Source organism: Oncorhynchus keta, chromosome 20 (assembly GCF_023373465.1).
Source record: "Oncorhynchus keta strain PuntledgeMale-10-30-2019 chromosome 20, Oket_V2, whole genome shotgun sequence".
NCBI lineage: Eukaryota > Metazoa > Chordata > Actinopteri > Salmoniformes > Salmonidae > Oncorhynchus > Oncorhynchus keta.
In genome coordinates, this window is record NC_068440.1 from 47,066,270 (window position 1) to 47,079,300 (window position 13,031).

The following is a 13,031-nucleotide window of genomic DNA, read 5'->3' on the forward strand; positions in this document are numbered from 1 at the left end:
TATACAATGTGTGCAAAAGGCATGAGGAGGTAGGCGAATAATACCTTTTGCAGATTAACACTGGAGTGATAAATGATCAGATGGTCATGTACAGGTAGAGATATTGGTGTGCAAAAGAGCAGAAAAGTAAATAAATAAAAACAGTATAAAAACAGTATGGGAATGAGGTAGGTGAAAAGGGTGAGCTATTTACCAATAGACTATGTACAGCTGCAGCGATCGGTTAGCTGCTCGGATAGCTGATGTTTGAAGTTGGTGAGGGAGATAAAAGTCTCCAACTTCAGCGATTTTTCCAATTGTTCCAGTCACAGGCAGCAGAGTACTGGAACGAAAGGCGGCCAAATGAGGTGTTGGCTTTAGGGATGATCAGTGAGATACACCTGCTGGAGCGCGTGCCGGATGGGTGTTGCCATCGTGACCAGTGAACTGAGATCGGAGCTTTACCTAGCATGGACTTGTAGATGACCTGGAGCCAGTGGGTCTGGCCGAATATGTAGTGAGGGCCAGCCGACTAGAGCATACAAGCACAGTGGTGGGTGGTATAAGGTGCTTTAGTGACAAAACGGATGGCACTGTGATAGACTGCATCCAGTTTGCTTGTCCAGTGTTGAAGCCATTTTGTAGATGACAGTCTCCAAAGTCGAGTCCCCTAGGATAGTCAGTTTTACTAGGGTAAGCTGGCAGCGTTGTGAAGAGGCTTTGTCGGAATAGAAAGCCGACTCTTGATTTGATTTTTGATTGGAGATGTTTGCTTGAGTCTGGAAGGAGAGTTTGCAGTCTAGCCAGACACCTAGGTCTTATAGATGTCCACATATTCAAGGTCGGAACCAGTCTCCTCCAGGGTGGTGATGCCAGTCAGGAGGTCAGGTGTATACGGGAGGTCAGGTGTATACAGGAGGTCAGGTGTATACGGGAGGTCAGGTTGTACAGGAGGTCAGGTGTATCAGGAGGTCAGGTGTATACGGGAGGTCAGGTGTGTACAGGAGGTCAGGTGAGCACGGGAGGTCAGGTGTGTCAGGAGGTCAGGTGTCCATACGGGAGGTCAGGTGTATACGGGAGGTCAGGTGTATACGGGAGGTCAGGTGTATACAGGAGGTCAGGTGTCCATACGGGAGGTCAGGTGTATACGGGAGGTCAGGTGTATACGGGAGGTCAGGTGTATACAGGAGGTCAGGTGTATACGGGAGGTCCCTTGTCCACGGGAGACCAGGTGTATACAGGAGGTCAGGTGTATACGGGATGTCAGGTGTATACGGGAGGTCAGGTGTCCATACGGGAGGTCAGGTGTCCATAGACGGGAGGTATCCTTGTATACAGGAGGTCAGGTACAGGATGCTTTGAACATTAAATGAACACACACAAAAAAAGCTACGACTTTGAACTTTGAGGTTTTGGGGGGGACTATGATTTTTTTTTAACTTTGTTTTTTAGGGGTTTGACACTTCTTCCAGACGGTAATTAAATGAGATGGGGAGTCGGGCAAATGAACAAAAAGACATAAGTAGTAATGTTGAAGCAGTGATTGATACATGTTCTCAAGTGGAAAGTGCAGGGAGTGTTACTTAAACATGTTTGATTGGATGTTTCTTTAACTAGGCAAGTCGGTTAGGAACCATATTATTTTCAGTCTCCTTGTCCATAGACCACAGTCTGCTTGTCCATAGAGCACAGTCTCCTTGTCCAGTCCCCTTGTCCATAGAGCACAGTCTCCTTGTCCAGTCCCCTTGTCCATAGAGCACAGTCTCCTTGTCCAGTCCCCTTGTCCATAGAGCACAGTCTCCTTGTCCAGTCCCCTTGTCCATAGAGCACAGTCTCCTTGTCCAGTCTGCTTGTCCATAGACCGCAGTCTCTTTGTCCAGTCCCCTTGTCCATAGAGCACAGTCTCCTTGTCCAGTCCCCTTGTCCATAGACCACAGTCTCCTTGTCCAGTCCCCTTGTCCATAGACCACAGTCTCCTTGTCCAGTCCCCTTGTCCATAGACCGCAGTCTCCTTGTCCAGTCCCTTTGTCCATAGACCGCAGTCTCCTTGTCCAGTCCCCTTGTCCATAGACCGCAGTCTCCTTGTCCAGTCCCCTTGTCCATAGAGCACAGTCTCCTTGTGCATTCCCCTTGTCCATAGACCGCAGTCTCCTTGTCCAGTCCCCTTGTCCATAGAGCACAGTCTCCTTGTCCAGTCCCCTTGTCCATAGAGCACAGTCTCCTTGTCCAGTCCCCTTGTCCATAGAGCACAGTCTCCTTGTCCAGTCTGCTTGTCCATAGACCGCAGTCTCCTTGTCCAGTCCCCTTGTCCATAGAGCACAGTCTCCTTGTCCAGTCCCCTTGTCCATAGAGCACAGTCTCCTTGTCCAGTCCCCTTGTCCATAGACCGCAGTCTCCTTGTCCAGTCCCCTTGTCCATAGACCGCAGTCTCCTTGTCCAGTCCCCTTGTCCATAGACCGCAGTCTCCTTGTCCAGTCCCCTTGTCCATAGACCGCAGTCTCCTTGTCCATTCCCCTTGTCCATAGACCACAGTCTCCTTGTCCATAGACCACAGTCTCCTTGTCCAGTCCCCTTGTCCATAGAGCACAGTCTCCTTGTCCATTCCCCTTGTCCATAGACCACAGTCTCCTTGTCCATAGAGCACAGTCTCCTTGTCCAGTCCCCTTGTCCATAGAGCACAGTCTCCTTGTCCATTCCCCTTGTCCATAGACCACAGTCTCCTTGTCCATAGACCGCAGTCTCCTTGTCCAGTCCCCTTGTCCATAGACCAGTCTCCTTGTCCATAGACCGCAGTCTCCTTGTCCATAGACTGCAGTCTCCTTGTCCATAGACCGCAGTCTCCTTGTCCATAGACCGCAGTCTTCTTGTCCATAGACCACAGTCTCCTTGTCCATAAACCGCATTCTCCTTGTCCATAGACCTCAGTCTCCTTGTCCATAGACCGCAGTCTCCTTGTCCAGTCCCCTTGTCCATAGACCAGTCTCCTTGTCCATAGACCACAGTCTCCTTGTCCATAGACTGCAGTCTCCTTGTCCATAGACCACAGTCTCCTTGTCCATAGACCGGAGTCTCCTTGTCCATAGACCGCATTCTCCTTGTCCATAGACCTCAGTCTCCTTGTCCATAGACCGCAGTCTCCTTGTCCAGTCCCCTTGTCCATAGACCAGTCTCCTTGTCCATAGACCACAGTCTCCTTGTCCATAGACTGCAGTCTCCTTGTCCATAGACCGCAGTCTCCTTGTCCATAGACTGCAGTCTCCTTGTCCATAGACCTCAGTCTCCTTGTCCATAGACCGCAGTCTCCTTGTCCAGTCCCCTTGTCCATAGACCAGTCTCCTTGTCCATAGACCACAGTCTCCTTGTCCATAGACTGCAGTCTCCTTGTCCATAGACCGCAGTCTCCTTGTCCATAGACTGCAGTCTCCTTGTCCATAGACCGCAGTCTCCTTGTCCATAGACCGCATTCTCCTTGTCCATAGACCGCAGTCTCCTTGTCCAGTCCCCTTGTCCATAGACCGCAGTCTCCTTGTCCATAGACCGCAGTCTCCTTGTCCATAGACCGCAGTCTCCTTGTCCATAGACCGCAGTCTCCTTGTCCATAGACCGCAGTCTCCTTGTCCATAGACCGCAGTCCATGACTGTTTTCAAGGTAAGGACACAAACATTTAGTCATTTGGATGAACGGTCTCTTTAAAACAGGGCTGGAAGTAAATCCTGCTTGCTCTCCGGGACGGTAGACCCCCCCCTGATCCATGTTCCCCAGGTGCTATGTATTAATACATGTTTAATCACCCAACCTTCAAGAAAAATCTAAATTAATATCAATATTCAGGTGGTTTATGCCTACAAGTTGAACATCCTTGCCATCATCTTACAAAATATGCTTTTTATGAGTATCCTGTCATGCGTAAATGAGAACTGGTTCTCAACTGGCCTACCTGGTTTAATAAATAAAGGTGAAATTAAACATTTTAAAAAGTGCATAATACTAAAATGTCAAATTATATCTGATTCCTGGAGCTTTTCTTACCCAACCTGTTTATTTGTATGACTTATTCAAACCGGACCAGGAATGTCTGTAAAAAAAATAAAATACATAGCATTCATTTTCAAAGACACAAGTATCAGAGTTAAAATCTGTTTCTCCACCGGCAACATTGGTAAGTGGAATAATAAAATAAGTTTCGGAAATAACAGCAGGGTTCTTGCTGACAAGCACAGAAATTACCCTAAAAGCTTAGCCCATTGTTAAGAATGAGAATTGTTCCATTGATCAGACTAGTGTCTGAAGGACAATATTACTTAAATCTGCCCCTACACCCTAACCAACATTTTATATATATATATATATATTTATAGAATCAAACGTACAATTTTCGGTTCACAATCTGTTTGACAAAATGATTTTCATAGTTACAAACTGCTAAAACATACTGTAGGTTTGTCTGCTGCCTTTTCGAATTGTAAATCACCAAAACAAAGGGACTAATGCAAGTGTGCATTAATAAATAGACTTTAGTCCAGTGTGCATTAATAAATTGACTTTAGTCCAGTGTGCATTAATAAATCGACTTTAGTCCAGTGTGCATTAATAAATCGACTTTAGTCCAGTGTGCATTAATAAATCGACTTTAGTCCAGTGTGCATTAATAAATAGACTTTAGTCCAGTGTGCATTAATAAATAGACTTTAGTCCAGTGTGCATTAATAAATCGACTTTAGTCCAGTGTGCATTAATAAATAGACTTTAGTCCAGTGTGCATTAATAAATAGACTTTAGTCCATGCTGTCAAAGGGCTGTCAAACTGCTTCATTCTGCAATAGACTCGTGGACGGGAGTAACAGCAACCTCATTCCGTTGACAACATTTTAGAGAAAAACCGTGCTGCTCTTTATAACGTTTTATAAACTCAGAAGAGCACAGTATCCCTCTCCATTCAGCTCCACTATAATCCTGAGGGGAGGTTCTTTAAAACATGCATCCAATCCCCTGGCTCCCTCACATAATCCGACCAATCACATGCGTCAATGTGCCGCAGTTCAGAGCGCGGTGACAAAACAGGGATGTTTTGATGGAGATGTTAAATCGCTTTTTTCAAAACTCTACCCGGAACAGGTTTCAACACAAGTCATATGACCACAGTCATGTGATAGTTTACAGACCAGTGTGATCTACATTTACTGCACATAACGAAATGGTAGTTTCCTCATAATGTTTTACAGTAGATTATGCCTGTAAACCGATATAAGACGTTGCGGGTTAGTTTGATTCTTGATATCACCGCTTGTAGACGCAGCAGAAAGACCGCGCCGTCCCGTTTCGCCCGGAATAAACTCATAGAACAACTACTTACGTTTAATTATTCTATTAACATTGCAACCTTCACATTGATAAAGCCTCTGTTTTTTTGAACAGTGATGTTTGCTCAGGCAAACTGGGTATGTCTCGTGCTCGCCGCGTTGCTGATAGCGATACCAGCAAGCGGGACGCGATACCAAGCGAACTGGGAGAGTTTGGACGCAAGACCCCTTCCTACATGGTACGATGAAGCCAAGTTCGGGATTTTCGTCCACTGGGGGGTGTTCTCAGTCCCCGGGTTCGAGAGCGAGTGGTTCTGGTGGCATTGGCAAGGCCAAAACCCACCTGATACGAAGTGTGTTAAGTACATGCTGGATAACTACCCGCCCGGGTTCAGATATCCAGATTTCGCGCCCCAGTTCCATGCCCAGTTCTTTGACCCGGATGACTGGGCTGACATATTCGAGGCTTCCGGTGCAAAGTAAGTTTTATTCAGTTTGTATACCTATATATTTGTTTTATACCAATAGGCAACACAATCTGTAGTGATTTAAAAATGGAAGTAGGTATTGACCCAGCAACACTGCCAAGTTAAATAAAGGTTCAATCTTTTTTTAATATAATAATAATAATAATAAAAATGGGGAAAGTGCACTACCACAGTCTGACAGAGGTTGTAGTACAGTATTTATGTAACGGATGTGAAACGGCTTAGTTAGCGGTGGTGCAGCGCAAAATAGCGTTTCAATCGGTGACGTCACTTGCTCTGAGACCTTGAAGTAGTAGTTCTCTGCAAAGGGACGCGGCTTTTGTGGAGCGATGGGCAACGATGCTTCGAGGGTGACTGTTGTTGATGTGTGCAGAGGGTCCCTGGTTCGCGCCCGGGTATGGGCGAGGGGACGGTCTAAAGTTATACTGTTACATTTACAGCCTATAATTTAAAGGCTCGGGGTCTTTCCCCAGTCTTTACCTTTCCCATGTATCTCCAGGTATGTGGCTCTGACAGTATTACATCCTATAATTTAAAGGCTCTGGGTCTTTCCCCAGTCTTTACCTGTCCCACGTATCTCCAGGTATGTGGCTCTGACAGTATTACATCCTTTAATTTAAAGGCTCTGGGTCTTTCCCCAGTCTTTACCTGTCCCACGTATCTCCAGGTATGTGGCTCTGACAGTATTACATCCTATAATTTAAAGGCTCCGGGTCTTTCCCCAGTCTTTACCTGTCCCATGTATCTCCAGGTATGTGGCTCTGACAGTATTACATCCTATAATTTAAAGGCTCCGGGTCTTTCCCCAATCTTTACCTGTCCCACGTATCTCCAGGTATGTGGCTCTGACAGTATTACATCCTATAATTTAAAGGCTCTGGGTCTTTCCCCAGTCTTTACCTGTCCCACGTATCTCCAGGTATGTGGCTCTGACAGTATTACATCCTTTAATTTAAAGGCTCTGGGTCTTTCCCCAGTCTTTACCTGTCCCATGTATCTCCAGGTATGTGGCTCTGACAGTATTACATCCTATAATTTAAAGGCTCTGGGTCTTTCCCCAGTCTTTACCTGTCCCACATATCTCCAGGTATGTGGCTCTGACAGTATTACATCCTATAATTTAAAGGCTCTGGGTCTTTCCCCAGTCTTTACCTGTCCCATGTATCTCCAGGTATGTGGCTCTGACAGTATTACATCCTATAATTTAAAGGCTCTGGGTCTTTCCCCAGTCTTTACCTGTCCCATGTATCTCCAGGTATGTGGCTCTGACAGTATTACATCCTATAATTTAAAGGCTCTGGGTCTTTCCCCAGTCTTTACCTGTCCCATGTATCTCCAGGTATGTGGCTCTGACAGTATTACATCCTATAATTTAAAGGCTCCGGGTCTTTCCCCAGTCTTTACCTGTCCCATGTATCTCCAGGTATGTGGCTCTGACAGTATTACATCCTATAATTTAAAGGCTCTGGGTCTTTCCCCAGTCTTTACCTGTCCCATGTATCTCCAGGTATGTGGCTCTGACAGTATTACATCCTATAATTTAAAGGCTCTGGGTCTTTCCCCAGTCTTTACCTGTCCCATGTATCTCCAGGTATGTGGTTCTGACAGCGAAGCACCATGAAGGATTCACTACCTGGCCCTCTTCCTACTCGTGGAACTGGAACTCTGTGGACACTGGACCACACAGAGACCTGGTGGGAGACCTGGCAGAGGCCGTACGCAACAGGTAGGATAAACAAGGCACCCGATTGACAAACAGACAGAGAGAGAAGGATTTGAAGTTGTCAATAGATGCTGATCTGAGGACAGTTTTTTATTTTTATTATTATTTTTTTTTGTGCATGTTTTCACCTAATTTTAATTGGATAATGTTACTGGTGGTTGGGGGGGTGTAACCCCTGCTCAGACTTTGCATGCATCAACCAATGGTTGCATGCCACGTCATCGACCGTGGCGTAGGGCACCAGATTGCTGTAACAAAGTGATGTGCTTAGCTAATACGTAAAATACCTATCCAGACGTTGAATGATCTGATCTGAATTGGAAGACATCTCTATTTGTCATAGATGTATTTTGTATAGGTGTTTATAATAAGTCCAGGCTTGTAGCTGACAGCAGAGGTAGTTCTGTATTCAATCAAATGTATTTCATAAAGCCTTTTTCAGCTGCTGTCTCTTGGCAGTTCCCTATCTGTCCCAGTATCAGCTGCTGTCTCTTGACAGTTCCCTATCTGTCCCAGTATCAGCTGCTGTCTCTCGACAGTTCCCTATCTGTCCCAGTATCAGCTGCTGTCTCTCGACAGTTCCCTATCTGTCCCAGTATCAGCTGCTGTCTCTTGACAGTTCCCTATCTGTCCCAGTATCAGCTGCTGTCTCTTGACAGTTCCCTATCTGTCCCAGTATCAGCTGCTGTCTCTTGACAGTTCCCTATCTGTCCCAGTATCAGCTGCTGTCTCTTGACAGTTCCCTATCTGTCCCAGTATCAGCTGCTGTCTCTTGACAGTTCCCTATCTGTCCCAGTATCAGCTGCTGTCTCTTGACAGTTCCCTATCTGTCCCAGTATCAGCTGCTGTCTCTTGGCAGTTCCCTATCTGTCCCAGTATCAGTTGCTGTCTCTTGACAGTTCCCTATCTGTCCCAGTATCAGCTGTTGTCTCTTGGCAGTTCCTTATCTGTCAGCTGTTGTCTCTCGACCGTTCCCAATCTGTCCCAGTATCTTGGCAGTTCCCTATCTGTCAGCTGTTGTCTCTCGACAGTTCCCTATCTGTCCCAGTATCTTGACAGTTCCCTATCTGTCCCAGTATCAGCTGCTGTCTCTCGACAGTTCCCTATCTGTCCCAGTATCAGCTGCTGTCTCTCGACAGTTCCCTATCTGTCCCAGTATCTGCTGCTGTCTCTCGACAGTTCCCTATCTGTCCCAGTATCAGCTGCTGTCTCTCGACAGTTCCCTATCCGTCCCAGTATCAGCTGCTGTCTCTCGACAGTTCCCTATCTGTCCCAGTATCAGCTGCTGTCTCTCGACAGTTTATCCGTCCCAGTATCAGCTGTTTCGACAGTTCCCTATCTGTCCCAGTATCAGCTGCTGTCTCTGACAGTTCCCTATCTGTCCCAGTATCAGTTGCTGTCTCTCGACAGTTCCTATCTGTCAGCTGTTGTCTCTTGACAGTTCCCTATTGTCAGCTGCTGTCTCTTGGCAGTTCCCTATCTGTCCCAGTATCAGCTGCTGTCTCTCGACAGTTCCCTATCTGTCCCAGTATCAGCTGCTGTCTCTCGACAGTTCCTATCTGTCAGCTCTGTCCGACAGTTCCCTATCTGTCAGCTGCTGTCTCTCGACAGTTCCCTATCTGTCAGCTGCCTCGACAGTTCCCTATCTGTCCCAGTATCAGCTGCTGTCTCTCGACAGTTCCCTATCTGTCCCAGTATCAGCTGCTGTCTCTTGACAGTTCCCTATCTGTCCCAGTATCAGCTGTTGTCTCTCGACAGTTCCCTATCTGTCCCAGTATCTTGACAGTTCCCTATCTGTCCCAGTATCAGCTGCTGTCTCTTGACAGTTCCCTATCTGTCCCAGTATCAGCTGCTGTCTCTCGACAGTTCCCTATCTGTCCCAGTATCAGCTGCTGTCTCTCGACAGTTCCCTATCTGTCCCAGTATCAGCTGCTGTCTCTCGACAGTTCCCTATCTGTCCCAGTATCAGCTGCTGTCTCTCGACAGTTCCCTATCTGTGTATCAGCTGCTGTCTCTCGACAGTTCCCTATCCGTCCCAGTATCAGCTGCTCTCTCGACAGTTCCCTATCTGTCCCAGTATCAGCTGCTGTCTCTCGACAGTTCCCTATCTGTCCCAGTATCAGTTGCTGTCTCTCGACAGTTCCCTATCTGTCAGCTGTTGTCTCTTGACAGTTCCCTATCTGTCAGTTGCTGTCTCTTGGCAGTTCCCTATCTGTCCCAGTATCAGCTGCTGTCTCTCGACAGTTCCCTATCTGTCCCAGTATCAGCTGCTGTCTCTCGACAGTTCCCTATCTGTCAGCTGCTGTCTCTCGACAGTTCCCTATCTGTCAGCTGCTGTCTCTCGACAGTTCCCTATCTGTCAGCTGCTGTCTCTCGACAGTTCCCTATCTGTCCCAGTATCAGCTGCTGTCTCTCGACAGTTCCCTATCTGTCCCAGTATCAGCTGCTGTCTCTTGACAGTTCCCTATCTGTCCCAGTATCAGCTGTTGTCTCTCGACAGTTCCCTATCTGTCCCAGTATCAGCTGCTGTCTCTCGACAGTTCCCTATCTGTCCCAGTATCAGCTGCTGTCTCTCGACAGTTCCCTATCTGTCCCAGTATCAGCTGCTGTCTCTCGACAGTTCCCTATCTGTCCCAGTATCAGCTGCTGTCTCTCGACAGTTCCCTATCTGTCCCAGTATCAGCTGCTGTCTCTCGACAGTTCCCTATCTGTCCCAGTATCAGCTGCTGTCTCTCGACAGTTCCCTATCTGTCCCAGTATCAGCTGCTGTCTCTCGACAGTTCCCTATCTGTCCCAGTATCAGCTGCTGTCTCTCGACAGTTCCCTATCTGTCCCAGTATCAGCTGCTGTCTCTCGACAGTTCCCTATCTGTCCCAGTATCAGCTGCTGTCTCTTGACAGTTCCCTATCTGTCCCAGTATCAGCTGTTGTCTCTCGACAGTTCCCTATCTGTCCCAGTATCAGCTGTTGTCTCTTGGCAGTTCCCTATCTGTCCCAGTATCAGCTGCTGTCTCTTGGCAGTTCCCTATCTGTCCCAGTATCAGCTGTTGTCTCTCGACAGTTCCCTATCTGTCCCAGTATCAGCTGTTGTCTCTTGGCAGTTCCCTATCTGTCCCAGTATCAGCTGCTGTCTCTTGACAGTTCCCTATCTGTCCCAGTATCAGCTGCTGTCTCTTGGCAGTTCCCTATCCGTCCCAGTATCAGCTGCTGTCTCTTGACAGTTCCCTATCTGTCCCAGTATCAGCTGCTGTCTCTTGACAGTTCCCTATCTGTCCCAGTATCAGCTGCTGTCTCTCGACAGTTCCCTATCCGTCCCAGTATCAGCTGCTGTCTCTCGACAGTTCCCTATCTGTCCCAGTATCAGCTGCTGGTTTTTGTGTTTGTCTGTTCACAGGTCGCTGCACTATGGACTCTATAACTCCCTGTATGAATGGTTCAACCCCCTCTACCTGGCAGACAAGAAAAACAACTTCACAACACAGGACTTTGTCTTGAAAAAACTGCTGCCTGAGCTTTATGACATGGTCCTAAGGTAATTTAGGCCAGAATAGGTCTACTGTGGATACTAAAAAAACACATTTCTATTTGTTATATTATTATGGCTGAGATGGAGGGCACAGTAGACTTATAACATAGTATATCTCTGTCATATATATGTAAAACAGGGCTGAAGGTCTTCTAGCTGTGCTTAGATGACCATGTATGACACAAACATAGCTTTTGTTCAGATGCCCCTTCACCCCTTCACCCCCCCGGTCTCTCCTGTGGTCCAGCTACAAGCCAGAGCTGATCTGGTCCGATGGGGACTGGGAAGCTCCTGACACCTACTGGAACTCAACAGAATTCCTGGCCTGGCTCTACAACGACAGTCCCGTTAAAGTGAGGACTTCCTACCCGACTGTGCAGACAAGGTCGTCGCGTCCCATATGCAACCCTATTCTCCTACATAGTGCACTATTATAGGGCTCTGGTCTAAAGTAGTGCACTATATAGGGAATAGGGCTCTGGTCTAAAGTTGTGCACTATATAGGGAATAGGGCTCTGGTCTAAAGTAGTGCACTATATAGGGAATAGGATGCCATAGGGCTCTGGTCTAAAGTTGTGCACTATATAGGGAATAGGGCTCTGGTCTAAAGTAGTGCACTATATAGGGAATAGGGCTCTGGTCTAAAGTAGTGCACTATACAGGGAATAGGGCTCTGGTCTAAAGTAGTACCACTATATAGGGAATACGGCTCTGGTCTAAAGTAGTACACTATATAGGGAATAGGGTTCTGGTCTAAAGTAGTACACTATATAGGGAATAGGGCTCTGGTCTAAAGTAGTACACTATATAGGGAATAGGGCTCTGGTCTAAAGTAGTGCCACTATATAGGGAATAGGGCTCTGGTCTAAAGTAGTGCCACTATATAGGGAATAGGGCTCTGGTCTAAAGTAGTACACTATATAGGGAATAGGGCTCTGGTCTAAAGTAGTGCACTATATAGGGAATAGGGCTCTGGTCTAAAGTAGTACACTATATAGGGCTCTGGTCTAAAGTAGTGCACTATATAGGGAATAGGGCTCTGGTCTAAAGTAGTACCACTATATAGGGAATAGGATTCTGGTCTAAAGTAGTACACTATATAGGGAATAGGGCTCTGGTCTAAAGTAGTGCACTATATAGGGAATAGGGCTCTGGTCTAAAGTAGTGCCACTATATAGGGAATAGGGTTCTGGTCTAAAGTAGTGCCACTATATAGGGAATAGGGCTCTGGTCTAAAGTAGTGCCACTATATAGGGAATAGGGCTCTGGTCTAAAGTAGTGCACTATATAGGGAATAGGGCTCTGGTCTAAAGTAGTGCCACTATATAGGGAATAGGGCTCTGGTCTAAAGTAGTGCACTATATAGGGAATAGGGCTCTGGTCTAAAGTAGTGCACTATATAGGGAATAGGGCTCTGGTCTAAAGTAGTGTACTATATAGGGAATAGGGCTCTGGTCTAAAGTAGTGCACTATATAGGGAATAGGGCTCTGGTCTATAGTAGTGCACTATAAAGGGAATAGGGCTCTGGTCTAAAGTAGTGTACTATATAGGGAATAGGGCTCTGGTCTAAAGTAGTGCCACTATATAGGGAACAGGGTTCTGGTCTATAGTAGTGTTCTATATAGGGAATAGGGTTCTGGTCTAAAGTAGTGCACTATATAGGGAATAGGGTTCTGGTCTATAGTAGTGTTCTATATAGGGAATAGGGCTCTGGTCTATAGTAGTGTACTATATAGGGAATAGGGCTCTGGTCTAAAGTAGTGTACTATATAGGGAATAGGGTTCTGGTCTAAAGTAGTGCACTATATAGGGAATAGGGCTCTGGTCTATAGTAGTGTTCTATATAGGGAATAGGGTTCTGGTCTAAAGTAGTGCACTATATAGGGAATAGGGTTCTGGTCTATAGTAGTACCACTATATAGGGAATAGGGCTCTGGTCTAAAGTAGTGCCACTATATAGGGAACAGGGTTCTGGTCTATAGTAGTGTTCTATATAGGGAATAGGGTTCTGGTC

General features: G+C 46.6%; 1 protein-coding gene across 2 annotated transcripts in view; it reads left to right on the forward strand.

Moving 5' to 3' along the window:
* Positions 1 to 5,120: 5,120 nt before the first annotated feature.
* LOC118375543 (tissue alpha-L-fucosidase-like) overlaps positions 5,121 to 13,031 on the forward strand; it is a 91,486-nt gene continuing 83,575 nt past the window's right edge. For both annotated transcript variants that reach the window (XR_008073853.1, XM_052473079.1), the window contains exons 1-4: positions 5,121 to 5,759; positions 7,360 to 7,494; positions 10,885 to 11,022; positions 11,264 to 11,369. Coding sequence is in view for 1 of the 2 variants with exons in the window: in XM_052473079.1 (XP_052329039.1) it covers positions 5,398 to 5,759; positions 7,360 to 7,494; positions 10,885 to 11,022; positions 11,264 to 11,369 (741 nt within the window). In the remaining variant the exon portion in view is untranslated. The remainder of the gene's footprint in view (positions 5,760 to 7,359; positions 7,495 to 10,884; positions 11,023 to 11,263; positions 11,370 to 13,031) is intronic.